We start from the raw sequence: 16917 nt of genomic DNA, 5'->3' as shown, positions 1-16917 counted from the left end.
TTTTGTTTATAATAGCTAAGAAAAATATTGTTCTTTTCGTAGCCGTTCCAGTATTTCTCACATTCCTGTATGTATCTTTTGTTTGTCATTTCTTGTTCTTCATCTCTAAATCTTTGGATTGAGATTTCTTTTTTAGAAGGAACAAAGAGATACAGCTTATGTGTTCTGAAGAGCACTAGACTGCTGATGGATTTCTTGAGTCTGTTGCAGCCTTACAAGGATCTCTTCTGTGAAGTCTCTGATTGCTCTGCTGGTGCCAGGGTTCGTTAGACAGATATTGTAATCCAAAGCATTATCCTTTACTTCAGATATGTTTTAGTTGGCCTGTTCAGAAATGTCCTGCAGGGTACACAGTCAGAGCAGGTGGCAGTAAAAGACAGAAGAGGGGAAAAATTGAGCCTTTAATATTGCTCAGAGGATTGTTCTTCAAATGATTAAGCAGTTCAAATTTACTTTTGTGGCTAGAAAATGACCCCTCTGGAGTACTGTTTATTACCTAGGATTACTTATCTAGATGTGATCTCAACCTCTTCTAAAATCGTTTCCATCCTTAAAACAAACCAAAAAAATCCCACTCTAAAACCTTGCCTCTCCAGGGTATTTGCAAATGAACAATACAACACTTATTTCTTTAGCACATTGTAATGAAAACCACTGCTGAGTATTTAGCTGACTGCTTTGTTTTCTGCATGTTTTCAGTGCAAACAGAGCCTCTATTTTATTTTTAAGTATTTGGATCTTGGAAGTAGATATGGCCATGAAGCAGAAGTTGAAACTCCACATCAATGGTTCAGCTCTTTGTCATCTGCTGTGATAATATTTATTAAAGTGCATTTTGTTAACATTTTGTAAGTGTATATATAGCAAGAGATGGTAAAAAATAGCATATACTGTATTTTAAACAGACTGGTGTGAAGGGAAACATCTGTTCCTGGTTAAGCTTCTTTCAACTTGTGTTCTTTTGACTAAGCCCTCTAAGAGTGGTGTTGATATATATCTTCCATGAACATTGCAAAACTATTTTCAGGACTCTCCCAGGAGCCTGGTCCTGCTTTTATAATCCTTTGCCCCCAGCAGCTTTCAGAGTCGTCCTCTTGACCAAGATAAAAATAGATGTTATAAAATCAGTAGTCAGTGCTTCTAATGATCCCACTTCAGTCTGGTGGGAAAAATGACTTTTTTAATAACAATAAATATGATAATATTTTATACTGTGCTAAAATAAGACATGAGCAAATCTTTCAAATTGTAATTTTGGCTGCAAGTAACAGATGGCTTGATGAAACAATGCGATTTTAAAGAAACACTCTTGGGTTTGTATGAAGATGAAACAGTTCCCTGCAAATTAATTGTAAAGTCTGTAAATTTGAGACTGAATTATTAATTTTTAAAATATTCCCATTGTCCTGAACCTTTTAGTTCTGGTTTTCATTGCTTAGGACAGAGATGGACTAAACCTGTGTGCCAGTTTTGAACCACTTTAGTGCTAATGACTCTTTTCTCATGTTCCACAAAGAACATTGGATTGTGTTCATCCAGCTAAAATGGTTGTTAGATACAGCACTCAGCCAAATATCTCTAAATCTTTATTCTCCCCTTGCTTGTGTTCACCAATTACTAGAGGAGTTTCTCTCAAAAGGTTCATATACGAGACACGAGCTTCTTTTTGAAAATGCCCGTTCTCTAGAGCAAGCACTTGGGACAGAGTTTCTACAGACTTTTTTCTGACAGTGTATATCGAATATTTGGGATGAGTCAACATAGCTGGCTGCTCCATAGCAGTTTATCCCAGGTCTAAAACAGCTTTTAGGGAATAAATCTTAAATGACGTGGATAAATTCAGGATTTCTTTTCAGAGTGGAAGAACACAGGTACGTTCCATGGCCTTTGGGCAGGTACCGCAGTTGCTGAACCTTTGTAGCCCGTGTGCAGCAATGTTTGCCCTTTGCCAGCTCTGTGGAGGAACAGATGCTAAAATAAGACAATAATTTGAGAAGAATCATCGCACCCAAGACCACAGAGGATGAGCCACTGTAGTTTCCAAGAGCTGTCAGCTAGTGAGATACGCTGAAAGGAACGAGTGTACTTGCACCACGCTGCACTGCATGTTTAGTCTGGTTATATTGTTCTCAGGAATGAACATACTGCCTTGGCTCCAGTAGCAGGAGGCATATAGCTCGCTGTAACTTAATATCTCTTGGCAGCACTGTCCTAAGAGCCTGTCTTCTGTGTTACTCGCCATAGCAGGAGGTTGTAGTAGCTACTTGCTTCACTACATTTCTCCCTCTTCTGCTCACAGGTTTCAGTTCCCTTTTGCAGAGGCTGCTGCCACTGAGCAGGTTGTAAAACTGCAAAGCTTGCTTTCTTTTCCCTGTTCAGTGCCGTGTTGTGCTCTGCCACAAATGCAGCGAGAGCTTCAAAGTGTCGAGTCAATGGTTCTGCTCAATGGGCTGCATACCGCAAAGAGGGATAGGCAGCATACATCTGTTTCTGCAAGAAACTAATTACCTCTTAACTTTTGAATTCGTCTTTGGGCTCTATTATCTTCTCTTGGATCTTCCAACTTATTTCTAGTACTCTTATCTCAAGTTCCTAAATGGTAAAGTTCTGTTCAAGGTTTTAACTGGAAGTGTCAATATAAACACTGTCAACAACACTGCTTAAAGAATGATTCTGTGGTTTGGGATTATGGTAGCACTTTTCAAGGCGTCTCTCCACTGTTTGATCCCTGATGGTCTATTTTTTGTATTTGACAGTGAAAATACATGGTAATATGAAAACTTGAATGCAGACTGGGCCTTGACTTTCTAAAAGCTACATTTATATTTACTTATATTTATGTGAACATCAACTGTCTATCTCAAATTCAGAATTGGTGAGCGTAAACCTGGAAAGGTAACATGGTTTGGAAATCTGCAAGTAGTGAAACAGAGTCTCAGGTTAACAGGACAGAGAAATGATGAGCAGCTGCTGCTCTGCTGTTTGAGTAGAATTATCTTCTTTAGTAGCTCAGTAGCAGAGATGCAGAAATGCCAAAGTCACAAAAGTTTTGAGTCATTTAGAAAGAGCTAAACCCCTCCTTCAAATCATTAGCTAAGCTTAATTGGTTTTAAAATAAGCAGTAAACTCTTGATGACTGCTTGTCTTCTCAGGAGGCAGCATGTGAGACCTACAAACATATCAGAGGCAAACTAAAAGCCTGTCTTAATTTTAAACATCTGTTTTCCCAAATGAACAAACTGGAAGAGGGATGTTCATTCTTTGTGATGAAACATGTACTACTAAATATTAATGAAGGAGGACACAGTTGGAAGACTCTGGTATTGAACATCCTTTTTCCAGTTCCAGCTCCTGGAATGCAGTACATAGCGTTCTTCTCAAATCACAAGATCATGTTCCTTACATGAAGACGCTGGGTGCTATGTCGGTTGTCAAAGGAGATTTGCTTGAATCCTAAAAAGAAGGTAGAAAAATACAGCGGTCTTGTTTCTGCTACGCATTATGAGATCTAATGCCTCTAACATTGTTCTTTTAAAAGCTGCAACCAAATAAACAGACAGACAAGAATTTATTTTATTGGCTAAGGCAGCCTAATGCTTGGCTTAAAGAAAAAGTCTAAGATAGCTCTGAGCAAAATTAACCCAGCTATTGTTTCCAAGGCCATATGTTTTCCCATCAGTAGGACTAAGTAGCAGTCTTTCCCGTAGTTTGCTGCAGAGCTAACTAAATGCAGCTGACCATCAGAAAATCAGTTCATTGCACAGAGGGAATGTTGTCCTTTCTCCAAGCACATTTTTGCTCTGTGTGCTCTTCATAAATTGTTTCTGTTGTTTGTTTTTATATTAGCAGCAATCCCTTTTACTGGGTTTCTGTGGCATTCTTTCAGTACCTTGTTATATCATGAACCGTTTAGCAAACCTGTTGCTGAAATGTTCACTGCTAATGCCTAGGTTTTGAAGGTGGGTTTTTCCCAGATCATCAGGAAGTGTAAGCCTGGAGACCATTTGGGACTGCTATAAACTGGAATGCCCTGATGACATTAATAAAACTGCTTCTCTTCTGGATGCATCCCAAAAATGTCCAGCTCCTGGCATACAAGAGTTAAGAGAAATTCCTAACACTTGTTAAACCATGTGTTTGAAGTTCCTTATCCAAGAGAGAGATCCTCAGTATTAAATTGCTGCGTGTTATTTCCCATGTTTATTGATGTGGGTGGAATACTATCCTGAGGTTGCGGGAAGTTGCTTTGCTGTGTGCCATCCCATGAGAGAAATGTACAGAATCTTCCTGTAAGCAATTACTGAAGCTGGCAAAAGTACATGACGCTGTTCAGCATGGGATCTATATCCCTGAGCTTCTGTATTTATAAGTCGTACTATCATGCTTGCTACGAATACGAGATTATTACAGAGCTGATAATGCAACAAGAAACACAGACTCACAAGGAATATGTGAACTGTACAATGAACTTGCCAAGTGTCTTTATTCTAAATAGGTTTGAAAAGAAAATCTGTATGTGGCTGTTCAAAATGAGCTTCCAACCTGGAATCTCTGCATTTCTTTCATGGTTGTGAGGCCTGTAGTGTTAAAACAAGTAGTTTTCAGAAAAGAGGATTTCATCATAGACTCATTTTGTTTGGAAGAGACACTCATAGAGTGCAACCGTAACCTAAGTCTGGCACTAAACCATGTCCCTAAGAACATAATCTATACATCTTTTAAACACCTCCAGGGATCATTCAGCCGTACTGTTGCCAGGTGTGGTTTTACAGATCTTTAAATTAGACTGTCAGCCATTTTCTGATTAGGTAGGAAGCCTTCAAGAGAACCAGAAGTATTTAAAAAGATAGGACATAAATTTGCTACATCAACATAATGTTTAGTGGTGCTGCTGATGGTTCCTTTTTTCCAAATGAAGTATGAAAATAGCAGTCAGCCAGTTCTGAAATAAACAATAACACTTGACAAATGTTGAGAAATGTTAACACAAGTGCCCTGGCTAAAATTCGGTTAAGGTAGAGACATCAGGGTTGGACACGGTGCTTGTTTCTATTCCTGCTAGGGTTAGTAGGAGATCTGATATTTATTTCACAGATAGCAAAGGCTAAATCTGTCATTTTTTTTCCCTTCAGAGAAAATGCCAGGTTTCTAATCAAGCAAATTATAGGGATGACATTAAGTTCTTTAACTGCCTCGGCCCTCTGTACACATGAAACTTCAGCCCTTCTTCAAGCAGGTTCTATTTTTAAACAGGCATAAGTGCAATTTGTTGCATGCCAGTTATAAACTAATTTGAATGTACCCACTTGGGTGTTTATCCAGATTGAAATAAATGAGTTAAGTTCTGCTTCTGTTGTTGAACAAGAACATCTTTTGTAATGGAGACCTGTTCTTGTATTTGTGGTTAATATAGTCCAACCAGCACTTTATAAGGCAATAAAAATGTTTCTGTTCCTATCTGGGAAAGCACCAAATACATTTTTTTATTTATTGTAAAGTTTGTTGGAATTTCCCTATTAAGAAATTCCCAAGTTGGAAAGAACAAGTATGTAGCATATCTAAAATATGAAAAAGGTCAGTAAACCAGCTGAAATTAGTATGGATCACCTAATGTAAGGGCATTTTTAATCTAGCTTTTTTTCTGATGTGATGAGTGGTAGAGATGTAGTTGTTCTGCTTTTTATGTTTCTTCCTCTTGTTTAGTCCTACAATGTAGTGTGACAAGGACCTTTGTTAGTACTCTTTGTTAGCGCACTAAACTGGCACATAAAGACAAGTAATTGTAGTATTTATCCAACCTAGTATACGTTCTGAGTGACGCTGTCAGAGTAGCATCAATTCTTCCCATTAGGTTCAGCTTTCTCCCTGCTTTCTCCCCTGCGTTGCCCTTGTACTGATTCCCAGCACCACATCTGTTGAGATATTTTCTCAAAAGCTGGAACAGACGCATCTGTCTGTGTGCACCAGTGCAGATGCCCTGACAGGTCCAAAACCCACCAGTGGCTGCTAGAAACAGCCTTTGTGCCCTGTGTACCTCCTGGGAACCGCCTGTCCGGGCACTGAGGGCTTCTTTAGGTCTGAGTTTTTCTTTTTGATAATTCAAATATTCAATAATTCAAATGCAGGAAACAGGAAATGTGAATGTATACTGGATGGCATAATTCATTCTGAATGTGGAGGCAACTAAAATTTTGTACTATTCAAGCTCTCAACAGGATGCTGAAAAATCAAATTCTCTTTGTTTGTAGTCTGAAGATGTTTATAGTTGTCTATAGTTTATACTGTATTTATGATGAGAGCTAGCCCCTTCATGGTTTTGTGGAAAGTTGGAAGGAAAGACTGTTTGCGTCTGCTGATACATCACTTTGCTGTTCTGCTACTTAGATTGCCCTGTTGATGTAACATTTCCTGCTAAATTTGCTTTATTGAAAACAACGGGATGCTTAGTTCTCCCTAGTGTAATTGGAAAAATTTGAAATACAGATTTAAATAAGATTTTGTGTTCTGTATACTGCTGATTAACTTGTTGGGAAAGGACCTTGAAGATACAGTCTCTTTTTCCAATCTTTTTTGCTAAACTATTAGGCTAATATGGCTCAGACTATCATTCAGTCCTTAGTTACTTCTATTTCCATTCTGAGAACAAGAGTTTCAGAAGAAAATCCTCAGGATCAGGTATTCCTTAGGACAAACACTATTTTTTTGAGTGAGCCAAGACTGCAAAACTGTAGAACGGTAGCTTGAAAGCTGTTCTCATCCAAATCACAGCGTGGGAGAGCCTGGTATAGATTGACAAGCAGCCTTTATTGACCAGGACCAATGAAATTACTACATACGTACTGTCCTCAAACTCTTAACAGTTGTGTACTAGTTAAATTTCTATAATTAGCTGCCCTGCAACCTACTAAACAAATGTGGTGTGTCTGTAAATTAGTGATTAGGGATGAACTGAATTTGCAACTCTATCATTAACTGTATAAAAAAAGTATTTGTAAAGTTACAACAGGGAGTCAGGGCCATTAAGCAGATTCTGAATGCATCTATCATTGACATTCACTTAAATCTAGTTTAAAGCTGGTTACGTGCTCGCTTTCTTTGTAGAGAGAGATTCATTTCATCAGGATACTACTTCTAGTAATATTTTTTTTGGAGGTTGTTGTCTTCTTTAGCAATGAGCTTTAGTTAAGTCAACATCCCTTGTTCTCTGGGCTAAGCACCTGTGAAGAGCCTTGGCTTGTTTCTTGGAGGCCTCTGACAAAGTTCCTGTGATCACAAAATCAAGAGTTAATTTAACATGGAAAATATAATCATGGCTTGAAGAGGAAGTTCTCGTTGTTGATCAGGTATCATCTGTAGGTTTGTGTGTTAGAAACAGTAACATGTTACCAGGAAGTAGATGATTCATTTCGGAAAAAAAAAAATTCTGGGTAAGAAAGATGCAGAAATGAACTTCCTCTTATATTAAAGAAAAAAAAGAAAATGAAAAAAAGGTTGTAAGAGATTCTTCCTATTTACTTGCTATTTAAAAAAAGGGCCTGAACTGTTTCACCTAAGTTTCATACTAAGTTGAGCCTTGGGAAAGAATTAAGACACTTTAACTCTCTGGAATTACAAGGTCTGCAGAGAAAGTGAAATTATTTCTCTGTTCTCAAGGCACTTATTTTTATAATATGTGTGCTTAGACTTTGCGTTATATGAAGACTGTTTGTTACTTGGAAACCTATTGTTTCTGGTGGACGATTTTGATAAAGGAATCAGCAGACCCCCATGTTTTCACCAAAGTCTGGCTCTCGCTGCAGCTTCTCCTGGGTCTGAGGGGTTGAGGCTGGTGACTCCAATGGATGGTGCATCTGCAGTGCTGGGTCTGCCTAAAAGAGATTTCTCGGTCTGCTTGGTCTTGAGCCTTCCTTAGCTAACACCAGTTTTACCAGATTGTCATTACTACTAGGCCAGTGCTTTTTTCTTAGGATCTTTTGTGATTTGATTCCTTCATTTTCCTCCTTTACCTAAAGTGTAAAGGATCAATAATAGTGCTCCTTAGTTTCCATTATTCTTTGCTCATCTAACACATTTTCTATTCTGAGTTCTCTATCTTTCCAAAAGCAATGTATTAAAATAGCTTTGCTTTCATATACTCATTATGTGAAAGTTTGCCATTTGTGTCTCAATCCAAAGTAGGAAAAACAACAACTGTTGCTATAAAGGTGCATATAACAGAGGGAATTAATAACCGTTTCCTGGCAATAAATGTCATAATCACATACTTAATGCAGCAGAAGGTGTAATGTTAAGTCACTGACTTCATAAGGTTGATACTAAAACTTTGTGTGCATAATACCACTTCTGATACTTTACCCTTGTGAAGACATATGTAGGCATTTTCTTGTGTTTTGTTTTGGATTTCCCCCTCTCACTTTCACATTATTTCGGATAGTCTAGGGAGCTTTTCATCCTGTTTCTCTAGAATATAACTTTTTATGTAAATGTAACATGACAATTTCCTGTGGTCGTGGACAGAAGTAGCAAAATGACATGCTAGCCATCTTGAAGGATGTTATTTTCTGTATTTCTGTTTAGCTATGACAGCTTGACAGTTAAAAATCCAATCTTCTTTGACTTGTAGATTCAAGATGCTGCAAGTCAAGGCTTGAAATTTGTTGGAATTATACCTCAGTACCACTCCCAAAAGAACTGTCTTGTCAGCACCTCCCTGACACCTGCCAGTAACAACTCTGTGCAATCAAGAGATAATAAAAATGTTTCAAATTACCCCAAGAATCACGCTTCACCGGATGGCGAGAAAATAGATGCCATTAATGGATGCGATACTCCAGCCCTGAGTGAGGAAAGTGCTGACCAACGTGCCACATCCCGGGAGGGCTGCAGGGGTGAAGGTCAGGCTGGTGAAGAGCCGACGCTCAGGTCTGCGGAGGGGAAGGAAGAACTGGCTCAGCACGCGAACCCAAGTGTAACAGAAGCGGCGGACAAGCCAAACGGGCTTGCGGAGAATGAAACGCCAGCACGATGTTTGAAACCACTTACTGGCAGTAAGTATCGTGGTGACCTCCCATACATAAAAGCCAAGTTAAAATTGCCTCAATTATGTTCCTGGCTCCTTTGGTGAGTGGGGATGCAGGGAGGACCTTACCGCTGTAATAGCGAAGGAAAGATGCACAAAATGAGCCACTTAACCTGATTTCAACACGATTACACAGTTCACTACGACTGAGCTAAGTCAGACGGCAAATGAAGAGATGATATAAGCCGGTGCAATTTTTTTATGGCCCGTTCATTTGCCTGAGTGTAAAGACATACTTTTGTCTGCTGTTCAGCTGAATTGGTTCATTTCTGTATTTGTATATTATCTCAATACCCTGAGAGCTCTTGATCTTTGTGTCTTTTTTGTCCATTTGAATGAAAAGCTCTGCCAATGTGCCGTACAAGCTTTTGCAGCAATAGAGGAATAAGTCACAAAGCCTTGTCACAGTTAGCCCCTTTGTAGCAGGTGAACAAATAGTTGAAACCACATCAGGAACAGCAGGAATATATGTGATCTGGACTCCGAAGTCTCCTCGTGTCCTATAGTCAGGCTGGCATCAGTGCTACAGTCAGAACTGTAATTACTAGAAAGCAGCAGTTATTGTTGTTAATGGCTCATGTTTGCTAACTCATTAGAAAGGTCCTCTTGATAATGGTGTTCCTAATAATTTGCCTTCCAATTCTCATTTTTTGTAAGATTATTCTTAGATCAGTTTTCTTTCTTTCTTTAATTTCTTTGACAGATTTCTCCTCAGCTGTGTGTTCCACTTCTAAGTGTCATTTTATGCCATCAAAAACCCAAAGTCTCAGCTGAGGTCTCAAAGTACCCTCTTTATGGTGTTTGTTGCTTGGAGGTTACTTCAGTAGCAGGAATTGTGGTTCGAAATAGGATGCAGACCAGAGTAATTTAGAAAATGAAAAGTCATCAGAAAAAAAAAAAAAAATTCTTGCCCCATTTCTAGTATAAACCTCAAAATATTTGTCTTTCTCATATTTGCTTAAAACCCTAGAAAATGGTGTGTATACTCATTTCTCTTACCACTTTGCTTACATTCCTTACAAGCTACAAATCTTTGTAGGAAATTCCCTCTACATTTCTTTCAGCTGGTACTGTCCTTGACTTTATTACCCCCATTCTTTTTGTCTTACATAGATTCATTCAAACAATCCTACCCCTTTGGGGATTTTGTATACAGGACTGAGAATGACTTTGCGTTGTACCTTCCTTGGACTATTGTCTTGGTTTCCGTTGCATTTTGGTGTAATTAGCTTTTTGCCATCACATTTGGATCACACTGTAGTAACCTTGCACCATACTTTCTTCAACTTTTAGTGGGCAAGGGAGCAGCCAGATTTGATCAAAGCGTAGCTATTATTTGAAAAATTTGTTCCAGTTTACACTAGAATCTTACACATGATAAAACCTCCATTAGCTTTATAGTTCTAAACTAGTTATCTCCAAGTCTAATCAGACCAGTTCTTTCTCTTTTTATATACGCTGTCTTTGCGAGAGTTAACCTAGAGAGTTTAGTAATCTTTTTTCATGCTATTCTTCTCCACACTAAACAGTGGGAATCTTTCACTACAAGTAACCTTGTTATTAATATTTCTGCTTAATGTGAAGCTGATCACCTCCAATCTTCCCAACTTCTATCTGTCTTTAACACCCCAGGATTTAATTACAGCTGCTGATTTGCCAGATAAGAGGTTTTATTTTAAAAATGCCTCTAGTTTCCTTATTTATCTTTCTTTCTCTGAGTACTTTTGGACTTGTTTATTTCTCATACAGTTTTCATTTTAATTGGTGAGTTATGCAGATATTTTCCAAGACTGAAGATCTGAGAAGGCAGTTGAATGTGACAGTTCATCTATAGTAGGATTTTCCCAAATCACTAAAATCTATTGCCTGTACAACACTGCTGATTTCTTTATTACTCTTGTATGAATTTCTGTTATTACAGCACTCCCTTTTCCTCCCATGGAAAATGTGTTTCAGTCTTTGGCACCAGTTCTCCATCCTTCCTTGGGAACATGAAGATGGAATGCATCAGGTGTTCTTGGTGGTTTGTGCTGGGGTTTTTTGTGTGTTTTTTATTCTCTAGTTAGCCTAATTATTCCACCAGAAGTTACTACTCTTGAGCTGCTTCTTCCTTACATAAAACTTCAGAAGAAAATGCAATATTTCTTACTGTTAATGGAATCTTAATTTTGTTCTTAATTTTAGGGTTTGTACTATTCAAATGTTCTTTTTATGCTTCTTCATTTTTTTTCCTGACTATTTTGTAGTGCTCATTCACCTTCCCTTTTATTAAAGGGCTTTTCAAAGCAGTGTTGGAAATTATTTGCCTGTGAACAAGGCACAGAAATTTTAATGGTATGACCAAAAGCACTGTGTTATGTAGGACCAAGCTGAAGGTGTCTTTATCCATGCTTGAGCAGTCAGGTTTGCTGGTGAAAACTGTTGTCAACAGTGACTTGAACAGTGGTTGATACTGGTGTGCTACACAGTCAAGAATGGTGACAAACCAAGTCAGACACTGAAAGACACATTTTAAATGCATGTTGTCAACAGCCCAGTGTCAAATCCAAATTATCATCTCCCTATGGTTTTCCAGTTCCATAATTTGGGGTTGTTAATACGTCTTCATACACCAAGATCTCAGTTTCCAACATGAGCCTGTTTTGGGGGTCAGAATCAAACGATTGTAGATGTTTTCTGTGTATGTCCTGAGGTAGGGTTATCATAATGTTCTTGTTCTGAAACAAGTGGTAAACTGCAAGAAGTTTTGTGTTAACAATTTATTTCTTTCTAATCGATTTGAATCATGGGTCGTGTCTGAGATCATTAGGTTTATTTTTCAAGTTTGGTTGTATTATGAGATTCCTGCTCTCTTCAACTGCTGCCAGCCTGACTCTGAGCATCTCCCTTCTAATACCTTTTTCAATTTACACACTAGTTCTTGCTCAGTGATGTTTGTTAGAGAGAGAGCAATCCTAACATTACTCTTGACATCTCTTTCTTCAATACTTGAGATTAGAACATAATAACTTGGAAACACGAGGAGCTTATTGAATTAATGAAATTCATATAATGTCTTTACCTTTTATTTTGGGAGAATTTTTAGCATTTGGAAGTCAATAGAAATTTTACCATTGATTTCCATGTCCATTAATAAGTAAAATGATAATATAAAATTGTTTTATTGGTAATTTTCTTGATGGTTGTACCCTTCTGAGAATTTGGAAGGTGCATCTGTACTTAAACTTGCTTCCAATTTTAGGGCTGTGAAAGCTCAGCTTTGCTGTCAACAGTGACTATTTTGTAATGGTAAGCCTCCATTAACTTCTGTGATGTACTAGAGGGGATATGGAGCAGAGTCTAGAAAATGTTCTCATTTGTAAGACCCTTCAAAGTTCCACTTTCAAAATTCATTTGCTGTTGTGTTAATGCCTCACCTTGGCTCAGACCCAGAGTAAATCAGTGATCCAGCTAGCATAGTCTCTACATTAATGGTTCATTGCATTTTCTTCAGATGAGACTCCTACTTGCTGTTTCCATGCCACTGCATCATCAAAACTAAGTTACTTAATACTTAAGTTTAATGACTGTGATCTACAGAATGCTCCTAAATTTGCAGTAAGATTTTGTATTTTAACTGTCTTTATTGTCACAGCTCTTTTAATAAGTCATTCAGTAGAAAATTAAAGGTACTCTATGCCTTAATTTTTAGTGATTTTTTGACTGCTGCAGTACTTAAAGCAGTTTGTGGAGCATGTTTTCCTATCCTGGTTTACACTGATAACTTCAGTAGGTGGGTTGTCCATTAGTACTCAGGTACTACTATCTTTACATGTTTTATTATCAACAATGAATCTATTATTAGTAACAAATATCGTAACATCAATCAAAACATCATACTGGGTTTTGGGACCCTACTGTGTTGGACACTGCAGAGATGTATTAAGGAGATAACCACATCCTGAAGTATTTTTTGCAATTGCACGGTGTAATCAGGCAATGGAAAACAGTGGGTTATACATTGTTTTAGCTGAAATATTGTGATAAGGTTGTTGGTTGTTGCATTACTTCATTTTTTTTTATTTTTTTTTACTTTTTGGTAGAAACAGAGATCTTTGTTCTCTTCAACAAGCCAAAAACCCCACAGAGACGCAGCCAGTATTACACAGTGACTATCCCTATGAGGATCTCCAGGAATGGGCAGACTGTCAACAGCTTAGAAGCAAATTGGCTGGAGCACATGACAGATCACTTCAGGAAAGGAGGCTCATTGGTAAACGCCATCTTCAGCCTTGGAATGGTAAATGGTATGGAAATTACAGAAAGCATTATGCTGTGATTATGTTCCTTTCTCCTCTAATAGAGGTCATTATCTTTGAAGAGAAGACATTTGGGAGGTGCTTTAATACAGTCTTGGGGCAGATTTCGATTAGATCAGCCTATTTCAGTGAAATGGAATGAAAGCATAAGAAATATTTTGGCATTTGAATAAGAAAAACAGATCATGTATTGTATTTTATAAACATACTAGAAATGATCCTGTAATTGCAGAAATACACAGCATTAATAAACAATACTGAGTAAAATTAATTAAACTAATAATATTGTAAAGCAGACGACGTAAATGGAAGAGTAGCTTTCTTCTTAACTTTTCGGCCACACACTGCATCTGGGTCTGATTGCAGGTTAGTGTAAGGACCCTCCAGTTTCATCTGGCCAACTTGTAGCAAGTTACTCCCAGTTCTTGGAGAGATCATTTCCATCTCAGTGGCACAGTGTTTTACGGAATTGTCTTCTATGTTTGTATCCTCCTAGCTAGGGTGTTCATATGAGTAATGGATAAACGTCGGTCTTAATTTAAGAAGAAAAGATTAAAAAAACACATTTTTGTCTGTTGTGAAAATGTGGCACTGAATCCACCTTAACACCGTAGCCCATCTGTACAGCACTCGTGACCATCATGGTGTCTCTGAAGGCAAGGCTGCTGTACAAAGAAAGACTTTGGTGCATAGTAGAGATCTGAGAGACAAAACCAAGGGACAGTGAGAACAAACCAAGGGAAGTACTTTAACACAAAAATATTGAAGTTACAGACAGATTAATTTTACTGGAAAATTATGTGACCATGGTTAAAGTGCTTATGGCTGAATCTTTCATCTAATTTTGGTTTGTTTTGCATTCTTCAAAAGGAATGTGGTAGCCCATAGAGTGGGCACTGCTACTAAGATTTGCAGGTTTGTGCCTCAAAATTATAGGGGAACTGCTTCCAGAAAATCTTCTTCCCATTTTGCTGCTGGTCAGAATTCCAGGACCCACGATAAAACACAGTAATATGAGTCGGTTCTGGTAAAAGCCAATCAGGAAATAAACAGGCAATCCTAATTTTTCATTTTGCAAGCAAGTAGCAAAAAAGGAAGGTCTAAAGTTCAGCTGATGGAATGCATTCACACAGCTTCCTGGAAAGCCTTGTAATTGCTAGTTAACTTGCTTAAAAACAAATGGTCATTTACTTTATGTGTATAAATTGCAACTCATAGAGGCAAATCTAATTGGCTTTATCAGGCTCAGTGTTGTCTTTAATAAAACTGCTTATCAGTGCACTCTAAAATGCTTTAAACACAGCATTTTTCTGTTATTTAAACTTCTGAAGTTCATTTACATAGCAGAGGCCTGGGGGAAGTTTGTGTACTTGGATACCAGAGCGAGGAGTGCTGGAAAACTGCCTGCGGACATAGATAAAGTTGGCTTGAGTGACGACAGTAAGGTTTCAATGTAAACAGGACAACGAGATTTATAAAAGTGGGCAGATTCCAGATTAAGTTAGATTATTAATTGTTCATCTTCAGTCTCTAAACATTTTTATTAGCATTTCACACTTATAGGGAGAACAGGTTTAGAAGTCAAGAAGCTCAGAGTTAAGGTTTCTAAATGTGTATTCATTAGAACAGTTACGTTAAAATGCCCTGAACATAAACCGTGCTATTAGAACATTTGCTAAGAGCATCTGTAAGTTGCCACCAGTTGCAGTTAAATGTTTATGATTTAAATTCTAAAATTTTCCCATGCTGCAGCGAAACGAGACAGCTTTTTCACTCGGACACCAAGGCATGTGAAACAACCCAGGGTAGGGAGGAGGGAAGAAAGAGGGGGCTGAGGGCTTCTCAGCTTCTTACTTTTTTTCTCGTCTTCTGTGGCAGCCTATCCAGCTCTTCATAGCTGGTCTCCTTATTCGCTGATTAATACTCTTCCAAATTAAGGTAATATTAGCATAGTTTCTTTAATTGGTTATATCACATTTCTCTGTACAGGGGACTGGCTTTCTCTTTGGCTTTAAGTATGAATTCATTATTTTGCTTATTAGACTTAAAAGCACAGTTGTTATTATCTTCTTCTTTTCCCCCTTGTCCTTGGAATGCCCAATGAAGTGAAGATTTCCAGATTGTCAGTAGTCATAAATCTGTTTCTTCCTTCTGCCAACAGTTTAATAATTAGTCTTTAAAAGAGTTTTAAAGTTCCTTGATAACAATTGTTTCTTTTTGCTTATTGTACCAGATAATTATAAACAGAGATATAACACAATTGCAAATTACAGTATGTAAACCATGCTGAGTTACACGACATATTAAATGTATTAAGATTTTTCTAGTAAGTTAGAAACAACAACATGCTCTGTCCTTGAATGTTCTTATGTTGACATGTGACAGTTATTTAAATTTGGAGTTCAGTTACTTGCTGGTGTTTTTCATCTAACTCATGTTATTGCTGATTCTGCCTGTAGTCCCAGGTGTAAAGTGATCCTGCCTAGTGATCTAAAGTGATCATAGGACTTCACCCTTGCCCTCCTCTAGTGAGAAGTGAAGGCTGTAGCAGCAAGCTACAGATCAGTACCAGTGCAACTAGAAAGGGCTTAACAGGTGGGGCCTCTTTCCTATAGCAGCAAGTCTCCCAACAGCACTGTGAGAGGGAGAAGGGAGGAAGAGTAAAAGCTAAAGTTATATTTCAATGCCTTAACCGAGTAGCCACAAGCCTGTTCATCTTTAGTTGTTTTGAACTGCAGATCTTTAAATGCCTGGCATTTTGTATTTGTTCTACCATTCTGTCTGTGGACATCCTGCCTTTCAAACTTAGAAAAAGCCAGCCAACCAACCAGAAAACATTGTCAGTACTTAAAGAAAAAGCAAATGAAACAAAACGTGAGTTGCTTGGAAGAGGAAAGTAGTCAGATTTTCAGGAGGTTAGATTGATTGTGTCTGTTACATTCACACTGCCTCTGACAGAGATGAACCAATGATGCATTTGGTCAATTATAGTCACCTTATCCACTGAAGTGGCTGGGATTTTTATAATCCATATGCAATTTTTTTTTTCTGCGTGTACTGAAGGTGAAAAGATTTAGGAGGAGGGAGGAATATAAATATGAAGCAAAGGCCAGCGTTCAGCTCACATTCCACATAAAGCCGCAGATAGCTGCTTTTCCTCATTGAGAGCAACAGCAGCCTAAAGGTTAGTTTCTTAGATAAGGGGGATTTGTAGCTGAAAGACAACAGGGGGAAAATTGTTGCCCACTAGGAAAGCTGTCATGGTAAAGTAAGAAATCTTTTCCTGTATACTTCTTGTAAATCAGAAACAAGAACATCAAAATAGCTTTTTGTCAAATGAGCTACATCAAATATTTATACAACCCAGTGAAAATAGCTTTTTGTGCACAGTAGGATGCCTTAATAAAAAATGCAGTGGTAATGGAACATTTTCGGAGAAAGGACAGAGACTGTAACCTTTACATTCAGAGCTTTTTCTTTAAGAAAGAGTGAAGCTATGTCAGTTCAAGAGTAGAGACTGGGAAATTATACCATAAACAG

At 38.0% G+C, this 16917-nt stretch overlaps 1 protein-coding gene across 2 annotated transcripts in view; it reads left to right on the top strand.

The window, feature by feature from the left end:
- Positions 1–16917, top strand: part of RFTN1 (raftlin, lipid raft linker 1) — a 98529-nt gene that overhangs the window by 58080 nt on the left and 23532 nt on the right. For both annotated transcript variants that reach the window (XM_065051463.1, XM_065051462.1), the window contains exons 5-6: positions 8624–9047; positions 13162–13365. In XM_065051463.1, the coding sequence (XP_064907535.1) occupies positions 8624–9047; positions 13162–13365 (628 nt within the window). The remainder of the gene's footprint in view (positions 1–8623; positions 9048–13161; positions 13366–16917) is intronic.

This window comes from Columba livia, chromosome 2, assembly GCF_036013475.1.
Source record: "Columba livia isolate bColLiv1 breed racing homer chromosome 2, bColLiv1.pat.W.v2, whole genome shotgun sequence".
NCBI lineage: Eukaryota > Metazoa > Chordata > Aves > Columbiformes > Columbidae > Columba > Columba livia.
Note: the sequence above shows the minus strand (reverse complement) of the source record. Positions and strands in the feature narration are given on the sequence as shown.